At 40.5% G+C, this 23,501-nt stretch overlaps 2 protein-coding genes across 3 annotated transcripts in view; both read right to left on the bottom strand.

Annotated features, from left to right (window-relative positions):
• LOC134546633 (cytochrome b5 reductase 4) overlaps positions 1-18,178 on the bottom strand; it is a 29,432-nt gene extending 11,254 nt beyond the window's left edge. The window contains exons 1-10 of one of the 2 annotated variants that reach the window (XM_063389570.1): positions 18,023-18,178; positions 16,828-16,981; positions 13,857-13,957; positions 11,748-11,832; positions 9,275-9,316; positions 6,926-6,977; positions 5,482-5,539; positions 5,280-5,373; positions 4,693-4,725; positions 3,831-3,953 (exon numbers count right to left, since the gene is read on the bottom strand). In XM_063389570.1, coding sequence (XP_063245640.1) covers positions 3,831-3,953; positions 4,693-4,725; positions 5,280-5,373; positions 5,482-5,539; positions 6,926-6,977; positions 9,275-9,316; positions 11,748-11,832; positions 13,857-13,957; positions 16,828-16,981; positions 18,023-18,097 — 817 coding nt within the window. In that variant the 5' untranslated portion in view covers positions 18,098-18,178. Of the gene's footprint in view, positions 1-3,830; positions 3,954-4,692; positions 4,726-5,279; positions 5,374-5,481; positions 5,540-6,925; positions 6,978-9,274; positions 9,317-11,747; positions 11,833-13,856; positions 13,958-16,827; positions 16,982-17,663; positions 17,880-18,022 lie in introns of those variants that run through there. The other variant, XM_063389571.1, reaches the window with a different exon arrangement.
• A 988-nt stretch (positions 18,179-19,166) lies between these two features.
• Positions 19,167-22,219, bottom strand: RIPPLY2 (ripply transcriptional repressor 2). Its single transcript, XM_063389572.1, has 3 exons — positions 21,433-22,219; positions 21,231-21,295; positions 19,167-19,463 (listed from the first exon to the last, which is right to left on the bottom strand). The coding sequence occupies exons 1-3, from the start codon at positions 22,165-22,167 to the stop codon at positions 19,298-19,300; spliced, it is 966 nt and encodes a 321-aa protein (XP_063245642.1). The 5' UTR covers positions 22,168-22,219; the 3' UTR covers positions 19,167-19,297.
• Between the last annotated feature and the right edge of the window lie 1,282 nt (positions 22,220-23,501).

Here is a 23,501-nt window from a genome sequence, read left to right as displayed (position 1 = left end):
CCTCTCTCCCCTTCCAAAATAAAGTTCCAACTGAATCAACACCTTCTAAACTTTCCCTGGTTACACAGCACCCTGTCACAGCATCAGTCTTGCTGATACACAATCAAGTGCTGTGGCAGCACTCTGCTCCCTTCTGGTACTTCCAACAAAAAAATTTCTGTGATCATCCACTTGATGTGTATGAAAACCACTGCACAAAACAAGGAAATGGCATCCCATTTCAGCCCTCAGAGGCAACAACACCTTGTTTCTTTACTGAACACTCTAAACATCTGCCACTAGTTGCACACTCTTCAAAACAGCAGAACTTAGTATTAGGTTACTTTTCAAAATGAGAATCTGAGTAAAAAGTTCAGAATCATTTTCAGAAGGAAAAAGTAGTTTATTCTCCATGGGAAAAAATACACCTCCCCCCCCCAAGTCATCCCTACTAATATGCAATTTTTTAATTGCATATGGCTACTGCTTTTATGTGCATGCCCCCTCATGAGTGGGCTTCCATATCTTATTTCCCAGAAAAAGCAGCAACAAGAAAATCACAGCTTAATACCTATGTGAAAACCTGCACTCTATCATTGTGTTGTATGATGTTTTGGTTGGTTGGGAGGGGTCAGGTTTTAAGGGTTTGTTTTGGTTAAATGAGAAAGCTCTATCTTACTTTTTATACTGCATTTAAATTTCACAGAATGCCAGGCCTATGACCACAAGCTTTTGTTTGCACTTTCAATGACCAGTTTCATAATAGCTACCTAAAGGTAATGTCATCAACTCCCCTACACTGACAATCTAATTATACTGAATTGTGTTTTCGATGCAATACCGTGGGTTGTAAATAATTACTTCTCCAGAAAACGAAGCACTTAATCCTTCTTAAAGAGTAAATGCAGTATTGAATATTCTTCTGAATCTCCTGACCATCCTAAGACACAGTAGAGTTAACTGAAATAGCAGTAATTAAAAAAAAAAAAAAAAGAAAAATCCCCTTCAACTTTAAGGAAATTCAACAATTCTGTTCATTTTATCCAATTAACTAAAATACACTGGCCAAAATGTTACTATAAACACAGCACAAATATGAGAGTACATAGGCAATTTATCTTGCAGCATGACTTTGCTAGCCTTTGGAGAAAAAAGTAGGGGCTTATGTTAATTGTTTCTTCATATAATAAAGTTATCATAGGCTTCCAGTACCATCTTTGCATTATGTCATTGCTCCTGAAGAAGACCTTTATCACTTTTTTGCAGAATTTAGACATGGCTGCTTTGGAAATAAATATTAAATAACTTTATAGCGTATGGATGCTTTTGCACATGTGGTAGATACACCCATCCTTTACAAACTCATTCCTGAATGCTGTCATATCAATGTGTAATAAAGACATAAAATCAAGTAAACCTTTCAAATGTCAATCTTGACTGTTTTTCAGCTGTTCTTCCTGTGCTCTGAATATAATGGAAGTGTTTTAACTGGTCAATACACACAAAAATGCTAAAAAACTCAAAGATAAGAAAAATTTAATGAATGAAACACCAGTGGTTCCAAAAGCATTGACTATTCACAGCCTTGCCACCAAACTGGAATAATTTCAGGCAAAACGATTACTTTTATTAGGATGCAGAAGTTACTGAAAGAACTAGTAATACACAAAAATTGAATAAAATAAATTTAAAAAAAAAAAGTGTAACAAGATAACATAGCTACTTTTTGTTCTGTTCCCAAGTTTTCAGAAGTGGAAATTATTAGTTGCACTATCTCCACACAAGACTCTCATATTCATCAGAAATAAAGGGCAATGCTGAGAGGAAGCAGAGGAAGATTCAAGCGAAAAAAATTAGAATGTTTAGAGCAACACATCAGTACTACTGTACATTGAGTGCTGCATAGAAACACCAGACATAAAGCTATAAAACAGCTTTTTAAAAATTATTGGTTTAGCTATTAATTATTATTTCTTTGTTCACACTGCACAAGATATGGGTTTCTTTACCCAAAATATTATTTTGCTCCACGAAAGTGGAAACAAAAATGAAAACTCTGCAATTTAGAATAAGGGAGCACAATTCTAAGCAGAAAAGGGAAATGGTTACTTAAAACTAAACCAAGTGAATAGAAGCCTCCAACATGTAGATTTTATGGTTGAGCCGAAAGTACAGGTTCAAATGAAGGAAAGACATGTAGGCCTGAGTATTCTTCTATAAACACTCTTGCATGCTCAATTTTAAATATGGAAGTTTTAAAATTTAAAAAAATGCAAAATAGGACTTTCTGGAGTAGGGATGAAAAAGCTATAGATATAATTTTATTTGTTAGATTCCTCACTTTTGTAATCAGGGATTTGAAGAAACTCAGGGTCAGCAAGCCCTTTAACTTAGTTTATTCATATTCAATTTAAGGTGGTGTGAACTCAGTCAATGACATGTAATAATCTAATACCAATACCACTCCTCTGCGTAGCAGGAGAAATGTTGTATTGGAGATTGACTTCTTAGAAAAAAAAAGCAAAATAATTATCTAGAAAGCATTGGTTACTAATGCTCAACATGTATTCTGTCAATTGCATCTAACTACCCACATCTTCCTCATTTGCAAAGGATCTATAAAACCACTATATTCTATATCTCTTGTTCTTTCAGATGATCTTCTCTATCTGTTTTCTATAATCACAAAAAACCACAAGGAGGGAGAAAATGAGCAATGGACAGTGGACAACATATTAGACCAGGCTGTAACCCCTTAAATAGAGGATTATATTGAAAAATCTAATTTTCAAGTGGATGACTTAACAGTTTCTGAAATCTCAAAGGGAAATTACATTCCACATAAGCTAAAGGTAGCTAGGAATATGTCCTTTTATGCAGTGTTCCTTTTTGTACCACAGTAATCTCTCAACTTTAAAGGCTCATGTAGCATAACTGAGGGCCAGTAAGACTAAGCAACATTTCATTAATATGGTAAGCAACATTTCATTAACTCTTAAAAATGCACAGCTTTGCTTTCACACATAATAAGGCATATAATATAATCCAACAGTCAATTTTTGAGCATTAATAGACAGAGGATCAAGAGGGCTTTTGAGAAACTAGGTGACCACAATAACATCAGGAGTGTGGTTACATTACACAATGTAATTGTGCAGAAATGTTTAATTTAGCTGAAACAAACCCAAAGCCACACTGATCGCTGTAATGTACTCCGGTGCTGCAACAAGTTCATATTATTCTGTAACCACAAAATGAATCCATATATCACACTTACTGCTTCTTACAGACACATCAGCTTATTCAGAGCTGGCTTTAATCCCTACACATGACTTGAAGTCCCTTATTTAATCCAAGCTCAAGTTACAAAGCTGCAGTGTACTGGAACAACCTTAGAGCAGTGACAGGTGTTACTGTATCTACAGTAACAACTGGAAGTGAAGGGGTTTGATCCTTCACTCCAGTTCCTCCCATAACCATTGACACCTGTCCATGCACTCTCTCCTCAGGGTCTACTGAGGTTTCCAAATCGACAGAGAGGCCATAGAGCACACAGGTAACCATGAGATGGAACAACACTCAGCAGTGCTCACCCTCCCACATTAGGTTCACCTTCAACACCACTGTGGGACAACATAAACCAAGAAACTAATGCAAAGCAAAACGCCCTCCTCCAAGTCAAACCTTTCCCTTCTAGGAAAACTCATGAATAGCTTTCAAGATCAGACAACAATTGTGTAAGAAATGAAGGTACAACAACAGAAAAAGAAAACCCTATAAAAAAACCAAATATGACTAACAAGCTCCAATAGGTCCTGAACTAGCTGGCAGCTGGCCATGAAATTGCTTACCTCTGTCTGTGCGTTTGATAAATGTATTGTGACCCTCCCAGGGCTGTCCCAGCGTTTTCCAATGAATGTTATCCTTTTTCTTTAAGATAATCTCTACTTTCCCCACTTTTTCAGCAATATTTACTACAAGAGAAAAGATTTCATATGGTTACTTTTAGTTATATTCCATACAAAAAATTATTTTACACATCAACTATAATGAAATTCAGAACAATTGCTCATATTTCTCAAGACGCACATAATTAAATTTTTACATTAGAATATCTAATTGAAGGTACTTCCAAGCTATCTTTCTATAACGTTTTAGAGTGCACTTAAAACAAGCACTAACTACATATTCATAATTAATATACATTATTTGCTAAATAGATTGTGGAACTATGACAACTTCACAGACCATTGTAGTCAAGAAAAATGCTCATGAACCCAGAGTCCTCATGTACTGGACTGGTAGTTACCACTATTTATTACTTTCTTTTCAAGACCATTTGAATTAATAACTAAATCCAAGAAAATCCCAGTCTGGCAAAGAACAGTTTACAGCAGAATACGCACAGCTACTTTAACATTTAGTCATATTTTGAGGGAGCAGCACCCTACCAACTAATAACTTTCACAGGCCCAAATGCCACAATTAAAAAAATATGTTGTGGCTTGGTTTGAGTGACTGTGTCAGGACTTGATGGTAAGTAAAATTGTAAAGTATCTGATGAGTCAGAAAAATAATTTGAAATTCCCCATTCTGATATCAAAATCATAGAATACTGTGAGTTGGAAGGCACCCATAAGGATCATGGAAGTTCAGATCCTGACTGGACTATCCTAGAAAAGATACAGAAGTGCTGCAGGAGACAGAAATTACCAGACACATCTTCTGAAACTGCATGATCCAAGTCTGAAATAAATACAAACAAACTCTGTGTTAAGCAGAAACAAAATTCTATTCCAGCCATCATATATACATATATACTTATACTGAGGGAACTAATAATCCTAAAAAGTTATGCATGTGGATGACTTAACAGTTTCTACACTTGAAATGTGACTCATGACTTGTACAAGCCTCATGCATGAAGGCATTATTTTGCCCATTGCTTTTAACAATGGCTCATGTAAAGCTACTAATCTGCAATTATTGCACTTGCCCTTCTGAAGGAGGGCTTTTTATAATTGTAAAAAACACACTTGAAGAAAAATTTTACGGAACCTTAAAATCAATTTCTTACTGCATTTTAGTCCACATGTAAGAAATTTAGGACATACTAAACAAAATAAGATGTGAGCTGATAAACAACATAATTCCTTTACATCAAGGCACTTTAACCATCTCTAATGAAAGAGGAATAAAATATTAATTGGTACATGTAAAATGCTTATGGTCTGATGAGGAGGTTTTAATATAGTAGAATAAAAATTCAGTACTTTCAACTGTAAAATTACAGTACCTACCAATTTCTACAAGATATGAGTGGTCATCCATGATGATCTCTCCCCTTAATTGTTTGTCTTGACAGTCAACTATCACCAACTCTGCATTCATGTCCTTTCATAGCCAAGGGAAAAAAATCCAACAATTTTTATAAAGTTTTCCCAGAATTCAAGCTAGATCACAACTGGTTCTTTTAATTCTTCCTTCATTAAATATACCTACCTTCTGCTTAGTATATATGACAATTGTGATCAAACTATCTGTTTGGAACCAGTCATAACTGTAAAACAAAAAAATACAATAAAGAAAAAAATATATACTTGCTTTGAGCATATAAAAACATATTTAACCTCAAGCCTTCAAAAAGAGATTATTTAACAAATTTACAAGCCAAACATATGACTTACTACTTCTGAAGACCAAGCTAAAAGTCAGTAATTTTCACAAAATTACTAGAATAACTATCTAATTATGTATCCTGAAAGTACACTGTAGTTAAAATTGTATGGCATTAGTTTCATTTAAAAAGCACATGCACCCTCTTTATAGTATATGAACCTTGCTAATGGATGATCAAAATCTTGCATCCAGACAAAAGCATTAAACAGGCAGGGTGGCTTCCAAGAGTTAAAGATCTGATGCACAGACCACAAAACCACAGTTCCCTTCATCTCCACAAATCAAATTTTTGCATTCATTCCTATTTCTCAAGTCCAAACCTTGTAATAAAGTTTAAAAAAAAAAAAAAAAGGAAGCCTTCAAATGCCAATTATTTGCATGGCCTTACTTGGCTAACTTGGCTAATTATTTGCATGGCATATGCAGGAGGTAACTTCCATCTGCTCCTGGACCAGAAAAACAGGCACAAAGGGAGGAGCAAGCATTTCTGACAGACAACACATTTTAGGCTGCACACTTTCCAGTCACATGCCAGAATATGCCAGACACACACGGGAAGAAAGGCAGAAAGGTTTGGAGAGCACTTCAGAAAATAAACCTCATTCCCATCGTTCACAAACCACGGTATTTTATGATTAGGGCACGTAACTAGCCCAGAGAACACACACTCCCAGGGGATTTTGATGCCCAGTGAGAAACTGCACCTTGAGGACCAAAGGCATCATGGAGTAAAACGATGCCTCAGTGACAACAGCAGGCATATCACAGGGGCCTATTAGGGCCTGCTTTGCTTCACTTATTGTAGAAACTGGAATGCAGCTATCACATCTTAATATATTCCAGCTGGAAATGATGCCTTTCTCAAGGCACAGCAATTGTTTATGGACAAATTAGTTACTGTCAAGAAAGTAATCAGTCCAGTTGGAATCACTTTCCATGAGTTTTCTTAAGAAACAAAGCTGAGGAGCCTGCAAATATAAGCCATACATTTGTACACAAAGCAGCACAAGGTTCAGGAATCAACAGAACAAGCCAAGAACCATCATCTGCCCATATGGCAAGTTGTTGATGTTGAAAGCTATTCTGCCCATGACCTCTGGCAAGTTGTTTAAACCCAAACTTCAACTTGCCTACTTATACAATGACATATACTCTTTTAACTGAAATTTCAAGAGCTACCCATAGAAGAACTTGCCTTGTATTTACTAAGAAGTGCACAGAATTCTTAAATAGAATGCCCAATAGACAAAGACAGACAAAGGCTTACCTCGGACTTAAATCTTTAGAAGAAGCCAGTACTTTCTTCTCAGGAAGCACACCTGCAAAGAGCAGAGAGTCATTAAAATATTTGCTGGGATGCTTGCTTAATAGAAATAATGCTCAGGTACGTTTGGGGTTTGTGGTTTTGGGTTTTTGATTGAATGTTCTAAGTGTCCTCAAACAGTATTTGGTGGCTTTTTTCCCCACAGGTAGCCAGACTACATACATTTTATACTTTAGTTTTTATTCAGCACTTTCTCTTAGAGAGCAGAGTCCTAAAACATAGAGGTCTACTTCAGAAATTAAGATTTTCATACACCATAGTATCTGTGTTGTACTCAGTTTCACCTGTTATTAGCTTGTGCTTTTACACTTTGTGAAGCACAAAAAGATAAAAAAGGTTATCTGAATTACTTTCCTTTAACAGAACTACTTGTTTATACAATTCAGATGAATAAATTCAATGAGATGTCTGATCTAACCTAATTCACAAGTAAAATTAAATGTCAGTCGACTAAACAAAGATACCAGCCTTAATCTTTCTACACAGCACTTTACCAGGAATTCTCACAGAATTCAGATACTCACTTTAACTATTTAACTGCATGAAGACTCTGAAACAGCCGTTGCTGGGAAGCAACAATTGGTCAGTCTTTCAAAATGTCAACTGTACTAATCTCTGGCAGAACAGAAATTGAAAATATCTGGCAAAAAATTGAGGACAGAGATAGATAAAAGCAACTGCAATCCTGCATCAGTTTTAGCACAAAGAAGCTAGATAGAATGATGATGGAGGAAGCTGCAGATTGAACAGCTGGTAAGTTCTGGTTTCAAGCCCATTCAAAGACAAACCTTGCAAACCTGAAATGGCTATGCATAAAATAATTAGCACATGAATTCTCAGTTACCCAGATTATTATCTTCTAAATGCCAGTAAGTTTCATAGTATGACTACAAGCTTAAACACATAATTGAGTGGCTCTACTTACTTGAGTGGCTCTACCACGTGGGAAGTGGATAAAAACAAAAAGAGCCACTCTGGTCTAATCCAATCTGTCAAAACTATTTGATCATCCAGAATTAACCCAAAGCAATTAAAACTCAGTCGAATTACTTATTCTTTGATCCTTAATTACTCCTAAGTACATACCATCTGCAGCTGCCAAGGAAGCTAAATGGCAGAGCAGTCAGATCACTGCAAAGGAGAACCAACCCCCTAACGATAAAAGCCTTCTCAAAAGCTAAGCCTTTCTTGAGGACACACATCATATGATTTGCTTGGTCTCTAGGGATAACAGGAATCCCTGGTCATACATACTCCTATTCACTTCTGCAGGTCCAGAGAAATATGTGAACAGCCAAAATAGAACAGAACATTTTGGCAAACCAAGTTATTTATGAATTATTTTTAAATACTGTAAGATGCTACAGAAAACAGTGATTCACGCTGCAATAAAAAGATGATGATTCAGGTGATCTGTGAACCAATTAAGCTAAGTGCTCTATCAGTCATGGTGATCACAAATAAAGAAAAGCTGTGGGTGAAGCCAAAGGCTGGTGGCAGGCATGAAATGAAGAGTTTAAGGTGACCAGATGAACGGCAGAATTACAACCCTGCAGATCACAGGGCTGCTTTGCACAGTCCCACCTGTGCACAGGCTAGTGCTAAAGGTTCTCATGCCATCTTCATAGCCACATGGGAAAAGAGCTGGGTTTGGTAGGTGGATTGTGTCACAGAAAATCAGCAGAACTGCCAGACACAAAAGGTGTGATCAGCATACAAAGTTCAGCTGGAGGCTAGTTACTGTTAGCACTCCCTAAGGAACAGGGAACGCTGATATTGTTTCACACCATCACTAGCAAGCTACAGGGCACACACTCTCCCAGTCAGAGCAATAACATATCATGCAAACAAGCAAAACATGAAGGGTTAAGGTTACTAAGGGAGACGGAAGAAATGGGCTGACAAAAACTTCATGAAGCTCAGAAGAAAAGGCAAAATTTTGCACTTTGAAAGAGAAAAAAAAAGAAAAAAGATCCGGCTAAATAAGTGGAAGACCTGACTGAATAGAAAAGACTTGGGCAGAAAATCTTCCTGGCATTTCACAGACAAGCTGACCTTGCTTGTCCATCCCATATCTCCCTTTTCTACACTATTCTACTGCAGTTTTACAACACTTTCAAACACAGAATTCAAATACTTGGTTAGAATTTTGCCTTCTGAAATTTCCACAGATCACTACAGTCTCAGCTCTGGATTCAAATGCAAAGAGAAGTGTGGGTAAATACTGCTCATTCAATGATATTCACATAAGTTTGAGATCCACTCCCCACTTCGCTTCAGGTGAAAACTTACCATTAAGCTGCTTCTTGTCTTCAGACACAGTAGGAGAAATCTCTGCAAGCATTAAGAAAAAACAATAAGAAAAAACAACAGTTAAGAAGTTACAGTACCTGCTCACATCATGCCAAATTAGCCAAAGTAAGGATATCCAAATAAATCTTCCTAAAGGCTTTACAGAATGACCAGGATGCTTCAGACATCAAGAAGCAACAAATAAATGCAGCACTGACTGCCATTCCAAAAGATTATGTCTACTTAAAAAACTGGTACGTTACAGTAATGTTGCACAGCACTTAAGGATAGGAAATGGCAGAACACTGACACTTCAAAAAAACCCCATCAGAAATCATCTTTTATAAACTTCATAGCTGAGAAGCTCACTGAATCTGTTAAGAATCCCAGTGACACTTGTCTCAAGACATGGCATAGTGGACTGCAAAATCTGACCAACCCAATCCTTAGAAATCTAAACCAAATCCCTGGGAGGAACACAGGAAAAACAAAATCTTTCTATAGACTCCTGCTGCCAAATAATTTTATTTTCATGTTATTATCTGAGTTTTTCATTAATTCTACAGTATGCTACAACTAGCATACAACTGCCAGAAAAAAAAATCACAAACAAACAAAGAAAACCAAAAAGACCAAGCACGGTGCCAATTCATTTTTAAGGTGCTTAACTTGATTGGAAAGGCACTGCACCTCTCAGCCACATGTCCTTCTGTTCCTTCTGTTCACAGTAAATCTGTGGGGAAAGTATACCTCTGGATATACCTGGGCTCCTTTCTGCCCTTCTCTGCATTGCTCATCTTAGAATGTCCTAATATGGAAGATCCAACTTATATTCTCTCTTATGGGAGTCAAGTTTGTTAAGTAGGAGAAGCAAATCTGTTCTTCCTGCTCCCTTTTATGAAAACCTCTTGGCTACACCAGGGAAGATTCTGGTTGGAAATCTGAAGAACTTCCCTGAAAGGGCTGTCAAGTATTGCATCAGGCTGCCCAGGGAGGTGGTGGAGTCACCATCCCTGGAGTGTTCAAGAAATGACTGGACATGGCACTTAGCTCATGGTCTAGCTGACAAGGTGGTGGCTGTTCAAAGGATGGACTCGATCTTGGAAGTTGTCTCCAACCTAAATTACTCTGTAGTTCCGTTATCAGTTTGATTCTTTATTAACAAAATTACTTTTTTTCAAGTCTGAAATGGCTAAAAGTGACAAAGGCAACAGAACTAGTTTTATATAGTTGACCTTTATCCTGAAAATTTTACTACAGCAAAATGGATAGTCCTATTATTACAGAACAAAGCAGAAAAAGGGAACAGCAGAAAATGAACTGCCAGAGCCTGCAAGGGCAAAGATGTGTTTGTGTTTCACTGACTGGCTGTCACAAGAATTTCTTCCAGTTGCAGAAAACTTAGATTAATAAAATCAATAAAATTCATGTTTACTTTTAAATTTCTAACTCAGTTGACAAAGTAGCAATAATGTCTTTGTAATGCCTCAACTCAGTGAGGCAGTTATGCTGCTCAGGTTTCTCCATACTTCCCAGCATTTACCTTAAAAGTTCCACACTAGAATTAGCTACCTAGCATCATGGAGATGGAAAATACTATTCCACTTCACACAAAGACCAAACTCAACCTAACTGCTAAGACGATGTCATCTAAGTATTAAGCAAGCATGCAGTGCACTTCTTCAGGAGCTGAAGAGCTACAAGATAGCTGAAACTGTGAACTAAAGTATGACACAGAATTGGAGAAAAAAATAGTTGTAGTCATTAATCCTTTCATGTTTTCACTGCAGTTTTGCCAAGGGCCAATACTGACTAACAGTGTCTGCTTTGCAGGTATAGGAAATTCTGGCTGTGGCCTACAAACCGAAAACAGACTGAAGATTATAAAGTTTCTGGAAACCATCACCTGCATTCTAAGACTCTACTACATTTGTTGCTCTCCTGGCTCAAAGGAGTCTGTTGTATCAGCAAAATTTTCTCAAGGTAAATTCAATAAAGTGTTCAATATATCCAATAAAGTGTTCTGGAAAGAATAACTGCTCATGAAGTGTATTCAAGTATCTCAATACATATGCAACTTGCCAGACGTATGTAAGGTGCTGAAATCACCAGACTGAAAATACTGACTATTATTTCAATATGAGAGCTGCCTAGGATAGTTTGCCCTCTGAGACCAGAAGAAAAAAGAGGGATGGCAGGGCAGTAGAAGGTCTTTTCTGTATACACAGACATATAACACACATGCACTGCTGTTTTCTAATGACTAAAACAAAAGAAGAAACATAGCAGTACATTACTAAAAGTCTTCAACTATACAGCAATTTCATCTTCAGATATCTGTTGTAAAAAAATTGTTATATGCAAGAACAGAGGCTCTCCTCATAAATATGAGATGATTTAGGATTTCTCATAATTTCCAGATAATTTTGGAATAAAGTATAACAGACAATATTTCATTCTTAAAACAACTCACCTTTTGCAGCAGCAATAGGCTTAACAGCCATTCTCCCAACAAGACATTCCTTCAGCATTGATTCATAATTGACCCAACGATGAACCTACATTAACAAAATATTTTTTCATAAAATTTGGAATTCTTACTATGTTGTTCTACGCACTGAAATAGAAAAGTTTGGTTTTGTACATTGACTAAATATAATTAATTTAGCAGATTATTTTTTAAACATATTAGAAGTCACTACTACATCAGTCAGTACTTATTTTTACTTCCATTACAGATATCATGGCATTAAGTGAAACAATCAGATGATGAAAAAAATAACAATAGTTTAATTTACTCATTTATACTTTGCAGTATCTGAACATCATAACCTTGAGCTACAGAATATATTTCAGAACAGTATTTTTATGATGCATGCTACACAACTAAGAAACCAAAGACCTTGTCATTACCACAACGTTTATTAGTCTTGTTTAGACAAGTGAAGGGAAAAGGGATGAAGGAAACCAACAAAGAATAATAGTTAAGAAAAACAAACACCTCCTACCAAGCTGGTGTATTTCTGTTTGCTTCTGTCTTACTATCACTGAATCATTTGGAAATTCTCTATTTTAGAAAGTAAAATAAAGTGAAGAAAAAGCAGTAGCTTTACAGACCAGAACTGGAGAACTTGTAGAGGAAATGGATGGCAGAAAAGCGAATTCTGATAGGGCATCCAGGATAACATCACAAGAAGAGAAAAGGAAACAGAGTGTTGCATGACAAATTTGAATGATATCTAGATTTAAAAATAAAAACTTTGAACTGGACTAGCTAAGGAGATGAGATAAAGAATCCCATCAACAAGTTGTATTTTCCTCATATACAGGTAACAGAAAAAAAAGAAGGATTATGAATGATAGTAATTTTTCCAGAAATTTGGGAACCCTAGCAATCTACCAAGCTCATAAAAAAGACCACTATCTGACCAGACACAGATTGCTAAAGTAGAGGGGAAATCAAACACCTCCAGCTGCATGAAAGTCGTAAGCCAGACAAAATAAAAGTGAAAATCATATTTTCAGGATCTAAACCTGCTTCCATTTCCATGGCAAAAAACTAGAAAGTTGCAAGCATGTATCTGAACTTAACTACAGGGGCTTCCCCAAACATTAGTGATGTCAAGACTCCTGTTTTCAAGGACATCAGATAACAACCCAGTAACATAATTCCAAGCACAACTCAACACTGGATACTTGATAATACAAATTTCTTGAAATCAAAGAATTATGCCCAAAACCTCATTTGTGAAAGGATTAACCAAGGATAAATTCAACAAACCTAAAACATTATCCATCTTTATTTGCAATGTTAAAAACTTGTGCAAATGAAGGCATAACATACTCTGATGCATGTCATGTAAACAGGTAACATATTTCCTTTCAGAAACAGAGATTTCTTTTCTGCTCTTCCCCAGTTTCTCAGAAAAACCTAGTGAGTAATGGAGATCCACAGAATGTCTGTTTCTAACAAATACCAACTCAGTGAATCACATTTTACAGCATCAAATTTGCGATTCCTTGCAGAAAGCATATCCATGCTGCAGAACCTTTATTTTCTGAGTATTTTCAAAACATTTTTAAAAATAGTAAACAAATAAGAGACCAACTGTCATCTTGTGATTTGTTCACCAGTTAAAGTTAATAGAAGCTCCAGCAATTTTTCTGATAATGCAGCTGCCAAGTAAGTTGACAAAGAATTCTACAAGCTTTTTTCAGTAAGTGAAAGCTCTTAGAAAAACAGGCCTCTCCAACAACAGCAGTCATTGCAGCAATTTATTAAGAAGGTCCTATCTCAAATTGCTGCTACCTTTATTGCTATTTCTGCTAAAAAAGAGGTCTAATTGAAGTATAATTCTAACAACATGAAGTGACATTGTTATTACTATCTTTTGATACAAAGTTTAAACCACGTGTCTCTTCCAGCACATGTAAGCGTCATTCTGAGCAGTAACTGCTGCCTTTCCTTAGGACTGAAAAAGTTCAAATCATCATTTCCATTGAAATGCCCTAAAAATAATTGCAAAATATGCATTTTTCAAAGTACAGCGAGCATGTGCCGTTTGCTGCCAGCTGTTCTCACCTGATCAAAGAGATCTGTACCATCAGTTCCTGCTGCTTTCATTAGTTCATCCTCACCACCTGGATGGTATTCCATGTACGGCGTGACATTATATACAAATCCTGAAGAAAACAGAATATAAAAGCATATGAGCAGCATGTCTACAACCACTCCTCTCTCCAAAAATAATGGAAAGGTTAGCATAAATTAAAGAGTGCACTTGGAAACAGTAGGCATAATTGGAACAAACAGTATGATTTCACAGAAACATAAGTGGCACAATTGTGCAGAGTACAAGAGGTGTTTTATCACATGGAGATGCCAATCCTACAATGCCACAACTCTTGCCCTGGGTTAAGACTTCAACCTAGAAACTGAACACGATGTATCCTAGCTAGGGGGCAAAAGTAGCACAGGCAGGTTTAAAGTGAGACAAAATTGAACCAGCTAGTGCACAGAACTGTTTTCAGTTATTAAGTATTCAGTTATTAAGTATTCAGTTATTAAGCTATCCCTGAAGTGTTGTCACAGTTGTTTCCCTACCACCCATCACCATCATGGACTGAAATGCCTACAGGAACGAACTCTCCCACACAAGGAAAAACTGTCACCATCAGCAACAAAACTTCCATTCCTTAGATTCAGTAATATAAGAAATTTAACATAGCTTGTGCTAATTAATGGCTTACAACTCTGGTTGTGTCTGTCCCAGTAAAAGGGCTCAGCACTCTTTTTACACTTCCAGTGAGATAGAACAATGTCGCTTTACAGGTCTAAAATGACAAAGGCTAATTATTGTTGCTAGGCAACTGGGTTATCAGAGCCCTGAAGAATGCAGCTATAAACAGATTTAACTACAGATATATTGCTGTTAACGTGATTATTGCATCCCTATTTAGCTGAATATTTGAAGATTTAACATTATCAAAACAGGAAGCTACCAAAAACTAACTGTGGCAGTGCTTTCAGAACAAGCTTTGAAGACATTAGGGAGTGTACATTAATTACTTCAGAAGGACAGAAAGGCATTCAGCACTGAGCCTGGGGCAGAAATACTGGGAGCAATCCTAGTTGGCAAGAGCAACCATCCCAGCCAACAACAAATATCCAGCCAATAACAAAGGAAGGATCTTTGCACACTTTACTGACCTGCTCTTCTGATGGCTGTATTCACTGTGCCATCTTGTGTGCAGCAGTGATTACTGCACACAATAAATTTTAAGTATCTGCATAGCCATGGCCTCCTGACTATTACTCAAATTTACCATCAAACTTGCTGAAGCAAAAGAAGTATCACTTATATGCCCTTCATGTGTTTTATAACTCCCCGGAACCTTCCTTTATATACAAATCTGTGCCCTATATGACAGCTTTCTTTGACCACACTAGGGTTTTGAACCAAGTTTGTTTCTGTTCTTCTCTGACTTCACATTGCACTCATGGTTTTCTGCACTTTCTCACAGAGACACAGTCTAACTACCAATGTAGAGACCTAATTTACATTTCCCATAATTATATTCTTTTACTACCTGTCCACATATGAGGGCTACTGAGATTTTCAGTTATGATGGTTTCTTCACTACTTATCTGAGAACACAGAAAAGGCAGACCTGGAAAGATTTAAGGAAAGATAGAGGCAACCTGATAGAGTTCTTGTAAAACCAGTCTGAGAGATGCAGTGAAGGTAGGATGAGATTAAAAAGAAAACAAGCATTTTAGACAGGAATTCTGTCTGCAGTATATGTTGCTTTTCAGAGTGAAAAACTAACAGATGTCCATAGCAAACAAGCTTTCTTTAGCTCTCCTCCCATTATAGTTTTACTAGCACATGCAACTGCAGCACAGGGACTTAATAATCCTATTATTTTGCTCAAAGGTCAGTCCTGAGTAACATTTTACCTTTACTTTCACTCTCATCCCCTTTAACACCCAACAATAATACAATCACCCTCACACAGAAATTAACTTTCTTCTGCTGACATTCAGACATGGCATTGTATTAAATATCAATGCTGTTCCTCACCAGATCAATGTTATCACCAACAGATTAAGAAGAACAGAGTAGCTAACGAGACATGTCTGTAGAAAGAGTGGTTCCATCTTCATAGAAACTGGTGTTATCTCCTAACAAATTTATGGTGATATTAGTGTATTTTAGCCTGTAAAGGATTAAACTGCAGAGCAAATGTTTTACTCCTTTCTGTAGGACAATTAAGAACTTCATTTGCAACTCTGAAAATACTCTTCTAGCCACAGCTATTGCTCCAGACCACCTTCATGCATTGCTAAATAACATATGATTCAACTTCTGAGCTAAAATTTCATTAAAATAGTAACAGAAATAGAATTGCATGGTTACCACAGGTATTGTCGTTGTAGACAGAGATTACAGTTGCTCTGTGTGGCAACTGTCATTTGCATTATACTATACTATACTATACATATATTATACTATACATTATATTATACTATACATAGATTTTATGAAGTAGGATGTGTGCTTTCACAGTTATTTCCTAAAGACCATTCTCCAGGTTTAAGTAGTACTTTTAATATTTACATGTCCTTGGATGCTCTAAAGCATTCCTTAAAAATAGTTAACTGCTCAAAATTATAAACTGTCCAAGACCAAGGAGTGTAAATGTCAGCATTTTCAAAGCCCTATTTTCTTGCTAAGTCCTTCTTATTTAATACATTACCTAAAATCACGTGCTTATTATTTTCATAGGCATATAAAATAGGTATAAATATGCCCATTTGGAAGATTTCTTTTGAAAGGTTTGGTGCAATAAAAATCTTTGTAACACACAATCTCTTACTTAAAGTTATGCCAAATTATGTCAAGATTACACCTGGCCTAAGCACAGGACATGCACAGTTTCTCTTGGAGCGAGGCTTTTGCTCTCGTTTTTTGAGTTTTGTTGCTTCTTTTTTTAAGTACAAAAAAGAGAAGCCAAGTAAAAAATGCAGAAGAAGCATCACAGCAACCAACCTCTTATACATATCCAGCAGTCCTCCTTTTTGTTGTGCTTAGAGAGCTCATCTTCAGTCACTTCAATCAGCCTCCCTTTCAAACCAGTCAAGTCCTTCCCACTTTTAGTTAGCCGGATCCAATCCATAAGACTCCTTCCTGGTTTTAAAGGTACCTGAAAAATAACAAATGTACAAACAACTTCAAACTCTAAAGGAAGAAAAAGCCGTTTTAACTCATATTATTCACTGATATTTGGGAGCCCTACTCAGTAGTAAGGGTGTTTAAGGGAGTGTTCTGGGTAGTGTCACAGAAACTACTGAACTCCAACATTCAGATGACTCTTCCCAAAGCAAATTGAAGATACCAAGTCTGCCTGTGGTGGTAAATCATTTAAGATATGGTCTGGAAAACTAGGAGCAATAAAGGAGATTTAAAAATCCTGGTCAGGTAACACAAGTTTCGCCTTCACAGCATTCATAAAGACTTTCCACAAGCCCTACAGCAACTGGAAGCCTCATCCAGAGAAAGCTGGAACAGAAGTCTAGTGGCTTTCCAGAGAAGTATTGCCATGGCCTGCCTGTCCTGAAAGGCAAAGCAAAATCTTCACGGTATCTGACACCTTTCCAACAGCACCACAGTCTGGGAACCCCTCTGATCCAAACTTTAACAGCAGGAAACAGGGTTAAAGAACTGCGGTCTTACAAAACCACAGGAAAAACAGAAGTAAACAAACTAAAGCGTGCATAAAGCCACATTGCTCAATGCTACTTTAGTCCCAGTCTGCTTTCCAAGCAAGGTCTCTAGACAACAAGTGCTCCCAAAACCCCTCCAAAGATGAAGATCCAACACATAACGCATAGGCTGCACGCAGTAATTCCAAGGTGAAAGTCGCCATCTCCGCACAGGAGGAACAGCCGGGGCAGGAGTGCCGGAAGCGTTATCTCCGCCGCCCTCTCGAGCGAGAAGTGCCCAGCGCTGTCAGCGACACAGCCGAGCCGGCCCCGAGCCCCTGCCGCGGGCCCTCGGCGGCTGGAGGGGGCGGCCGGCGGCAGCCCGCCCCAGAGACAGCCAGAAACCGGCCGGGAACCGGCCGGGAAGCACCGCAGCTCGCCCGGGCGGGGCCAGACCAGGCAGCCGCCGCCGGCGCAGCGGGGAAAACGCGGGCGCCCTTCACCTCCCCCCCAGCGACCAACAGCGGCAGAGCCGCCCCCACCTTGCTGCGGGCACCCGCTGCCGCTCGCTGCTGGGAGCCGGGCGCGGGGAAGGCCGGCGGCGTCACGTTCAGCATCGTGCCGGGCCGGGCCGCAGCCGGGCCCCGGCGGGCGGGCGGGCCGAGCGCTGGCGCACAGCGCGCACGCTCCGCCGCGGCGGGCGGGGCCGCGGCCCGGGCGGCAGCAGCGCCGGCGGCCTCGGCTCGGGCGGGGCGCGGCGGGGACCGCCCGGGACCGGACATCCCTGTGGGCAGGGACCCCGCCCCGTCTCCCGGGGGCGAGGGGGATTGCCTGCCCCTGCAGTAGGATTGGTTTTCCGTCCAGGTGTCCCAGCACCAGGCGCTCAGGCTGGAGGGTTGGGGCAGACACGGCTGCAGCAGCCCACGCTCGGGAGGTTGAGCGTGAGAGGCTCTGGGTGAGGGCCCGTGGGAACACACGGGACGGGACAGGCACTCCGTGGCTGGTGTTGGCATAATGAGCCAACACACAGCGCGCAGGCAAGGCCAGAGCTAGGTAAGCACACAGGCGCTACCTGACAGAGGCACAGCCCTTTAATTTAAAGCTTTGTATTTGTTGTTCTTTTAGGGGCTTTGGCCTTCACGATGATCGGTACCAAACTGTTTCAATTATTAAAAACCAAGCTCACTATTATAGTAACTCAATTAGACATTTTTCTCATTTCTTGATGTCCACTTTACAAACAGATGCTATATGAAACTATCACTTTTATGTATAACAGCACATATACATGAGAGCATGAGTGAGTAAGGCCAACGCTTCTACACAACAAGAACTAGATTAGAATTTGAACTCTCTTCTCCCTTTCAAAAACAGCTATATTGTTTCTCTGGTCCTTGTTTGAAACTGTTGTAACAGCAGGCATGACACAATTGGAATACTTAATCCAATGATTCCTTGATACACTTCCATATGGAGCCTACTTAATCACAATGACAACCTTTCCTTGTGTCCTCAGACTTTGAGAAAGTCACATAACCATAGAGCCCTTCAAAGTAAGGCATCTGTTCTGTTTCAAAAATTGGTGTTCAGTTTGTGATCTACAAACTATAGGACCTCACATATAAAAATACTAATCAATATCTTCCCCACTTAAACCAGGACAGGAACAAAACAAAGGAAATAATATACAATTACAAGACATCTCAGATTTATTAAGAATAACTTACATAGAAATAAATTATCTTTAAAAATACTATGATACATATTTATATTAAGTTTAAATTAAGTCTTAGAAGTGACATTGGCCTTCCCTGCAGTCAGCAACCTGATTCTGTTCTTGAATCTTGTTCCAGTTGATCTTCATCATCTTCGCTATCCGAATCTTCATAAAAGGAAATTGTAGCCTGAACTGGGAAGTTTTTCAGAAGTGCTTCAGCTTCCTGATACAAGTAATCATAGCACCTTGATTTGGGCCAAAATAGTCTGAAACAAGTATACAATGGATTTGCTTATTACGTGTTTTACTTGGAGGCTGACATGCAAAAAACCAAAGTGAAATTATACTAAAACAAGCATCCCACAGAGCTTTTCTTTACATGCTCAATTGCTAAGTTGCTTTCTACATTCAACTAGGAAAAAAAAAATCTCTGGATTTGTATTTTCATCCAAAGAGATAAAGATCATTTAGAGTGCTAGTTTTGCAACAAAGCTTCGAGAGCCTAACACCCTGCATCTCAAACTTCCCACTCCAGCACCTCATTATCAATACTACCTAGGGATCTGATCCAAGCAGTACTGCCCCTACTGGAACAACTCCTAGGGAATGTAATGGGTGTCAAACAGGATCAAAACCACATTTGAATCAAATTAGTAGTTTTCTTACTGAAGGTTCCAATCCTAGGAAGTTGTTGATACTTGTTTCACACCATTCTAAAATTCAAAAGTATGATAAAGGTCTAGGGATGATCAGGCCTTGATATTTCATCTGTCTTTCCCAAAACTGTCAACAGTTTCCTTCCTTAAGGAAGATGTCCCATGGATGTGGATTTTAAAGCAGTCTGTGCTGTATCCAGAAATTAACAAAATAGGCTGATAAAATCATAGTTAGCATGGGCTACACACTAATGATAATACATTACAATTAATATACTCCACTTTCCTGTTCATTTTCAATGACCATCCTATTTTGCTTACAGTTTAGAAATAGCTAGAAGGAACAGACCATGGGAAGTCCCGAGAGCCAAGAGACTAGCACACTACAACATAATGAAATGCTGACTAGAGATTGTTTAAAATAGAAATGCATTAAGAAACAGAACTAGACTGCTTTCTAGCAATTACAAAAAACAATTTTTAGGCTACTGTTTAACAGAATACCGCAGAATTGGCAGCCCAAAGTCACTGTCATTGGCTTTGTAACAGGTCTCCATTACCAATGTTCCCTGCAACAGCATTTACCCAAGCCTAAGCATTGGAGGAGTCATAGTGAAGTCTGCCTGTACAGCTGCTTAGTGCATCACTGTTAGAAGGATCGGAGCTTAAATTTGAAAGAAAGCCACATCTTGTCTGGAAAAACTACCTGTGCAATTATTACAAGCACCTTGCCACACCTACCAGTATTTCTGAATACAGACTCTCCTGTAGATTCAACTGTTGTTATTTTCTTTGTTTCGTTTTCAGAGCTGACCGTGCAGATACTGTCATTACCTTTATCATGAAAGCAGCAGTTACGCAAGTATTTTCCTCGGCGATGGTGCTTAGCCAGTGCATACCCTCCCTTCCTGCCACTCTCTCCCACACCTCCACCTGCTTTTTTGCTCTGGGAGGGCGCTGGATGTTTGCACAGCAACACAGCCTAGGAACTACACCCCCGTGCCTTTTTTAATCCTGGGCACAGCAATGAGTAACAGGGTGCTTCAGCCAACTCCACCACCACCAAAAAACACCCGCGTAACTTGTAATAGGTCTCAAGTCTCACACCACAGAGGCACATCAGCAACTCAAATATGTTAAATCCACGAGTCCTGGCAGTCCTTTGCCCTAGGATCTCAGTTCAAAAGCACATAGATGGCAAATTCACTCCCAAGGCGCTTTATTATCTACATAAATATAGGGGTGGAAACAAAAGGGGCGGGAGAGCTAATGCTGAGACACTACACTGGCGAGCCAGGGACTCTCCCGGCAGCGCAGCGCAACGGGCCCCGGGTGCCCGAGGTCCCCCGGGGGAAGCGGCTGGGGACTGCCACTTACCTGACAGGGTGCGTGTACTGCGCCAGCTTTCGGGAGGCTTCCGCCAGCCCGCCGGGGCTCTGAGGCTGCGGAGGAGAGAGCAGAGGTCAGCCCGTGGGCACGGCACCGGGCCCTCCCCGAGCATCCCCGCCCCGCCGGGACTCCCCAGCCGGGTGCGCGGCGATGCCGGCGGCAGCAGCTCCGCCGCGCCCGCCCCACTCACCGCTGCGGGGCCGGGGCCGCTGCGCCGGGCCGCCTCATCCGGCACGGGCACCCACGGTCTCCAGAAGGGCGCAGGGCTGCGGGGCGAGGGCAGGGCGGTCAGGGCAGGGCCGGGCCGCCCCCCGCACCGCGGGGAGGAGATCGGCGAGCAGCCCTGCGGGGGCAGCGCCGCCGAGAGCGGGCGGGGGCAGCCGCCCTCCATCCTCCGCCGGTCCGCGGCCGCTCGGCTGGCGCTGCCGCCCGCGGGCCCGGAGGCTTTTATAGCCGGCGGCGGGCACTGCGCGGCGCGGAGCCCCCACCTCCCCCGGCTCATCCGCCAGCGCCATGCACAAAAAGGCCCCGCGCGGAGGCGCCGCCGTGTAAACACGGGGCGCGGGCGCGTGCATGCCCCAAATGGCCCGCGGAGGGGGAGCGGGCGCGGGGGATTTGGCGGGGCGGTGTTAATCGCACTCGAGCAGACACATGGCAGCTGCCGGGGGCCGGGCGGGGCCAGCCTGTGGGAACCGAGCGGGGGGCGGCGGCACCGGCGACGTGCCCGGCCGCCCTGAGCCCCGGCGGCGGCGTCCGGCCGCCGCGACCGCCGCCTTTTGTTGTTCCAGCCGCGTTTGTCTGTGCCCCGGAGCGGCGAGTCCCGGCACACGTGTGGGCACCGCGACCCCGCCGAGGGCAGCTCCCGCCGCGCCCCGCGGGAGCAGCCGCGGCCAAAGGAGCCCCATCCCGCGGTGGCGGAGAACATGACCCCTGCGGAGGGGTCCCTGCTCAATAACGCGTCAGTGCGCACCCTGACGTGCTCCCCCTCAGGCGACGGTGGTAGCTCCTCTTTATATATATATGGACACACACACACCTTTTTAAATAGGGTAGTTTTACCGAGGAAATGTGCCTGCCTTGATTCTTTTTCGTGCGGTCCCGATACTTCATTCTGCTGCCAGCACCGGATGCTGTCACCACACTTGCAAGGTTTTACATGGAGCTCCTGCCGTTCCCATGTTCCCCGCTACCGAGGGAGTTCACTTTCGTTTCTATTTTTTATTTATTATTCTTGTTTTCCCTTTTCTTTCTGAGGCTGCAATGAGTGATGCATGTGAGAGAGGCAGAAACAAGTTACCTAAGAGCTGGTAAACAGTAATAATATCAGCCTTAGGGACTAGGAGGGTTGGTGGGATGGAGCTGCCCTAGATGCTGGAAGAGGGCTTAAATCCTAGGTAATTTATTGTCCCATTAAAGACCCTCATTACAGAGGTACCACAAAGATTGAGGCACTCTTTGGAATAATATTATGCCTTCTTGAGTTTGCACGAGGCATAAGGAGTGTGTCTACCTTAACATTGCCCAAGAGCAGCTGGAAGTAGCTGCTACTCTAAAAGGAGTAGCTACAGACTTCAACACAATCCATTTCACTAACTACTACCAGCAGTACTAGTTGTAAAAAATGTTACATATTAGAAGCTGTGTGGGAAATGTAATCAGGTTAATCTTTCACATCCTAAAGTCAAAATCAGATGTAGACTGACTTGGCTTTCTCAAGGAAAGCAACTACTTACTTTGAACAAGAAATAGTTGGAAGTGTGCACACACTCAAGCTTGTGCATGCTGTGATACATTCCAACTTCACCAGTGGACACATTCTGTCAATTGGGAGATCTGTGCCATTTGGCCACTTGGAAAATTTGATAATTATGACTTCAAGAGTTAATGAAGGAAAATGTATTTCCCAGTGAAAAGTCCAGTTTAGTAGGACATGATGCTTGTAGTTTTTCAGATTTTCCCTACCTCATCTTCACTGTGGCCTAGAATGAGATTAATTAAAATCAGAGTGAACAAAAGGCTCAAACTACAATACATATTCATCTTACAGCTAAGAAATAGAGAATAGAGCAAAGTATAGTAACTTGTGCAATAAACCAAATGTGATAATAAGCAAAATTGTTTCTACTTTTTCCTCTTTTTCCAAATAACTACTGTGAAGCTTGTCAGGTGAATTTAAAGCAAAAAGGAAATGTTTAAAGCTCTCTGATGGTAGATTCTTCTTTGGCCTGAATAAAATACATATAATATATATAAAATATA

The sequence above is a fragment of the Prinia subflava genome, chromosome 2 (genome assembly GCF_021018805.1).
Source record: "Prinia subflava isolate CZ2003 ecotype Zambia chromosome 2, Cam_Psub_1.2, whole genome shotgun sequence".
Classification (NCBI taxonomy): domain Eukaryota; kingdom Metazoa; phylum Chordata; class Aves; order Passeriformes; family Cisticolidae; genus Prinia; species Prinia subflava.
This window is presented reverse-complemented; position numbering and strand designations above follow the sequence as displayed.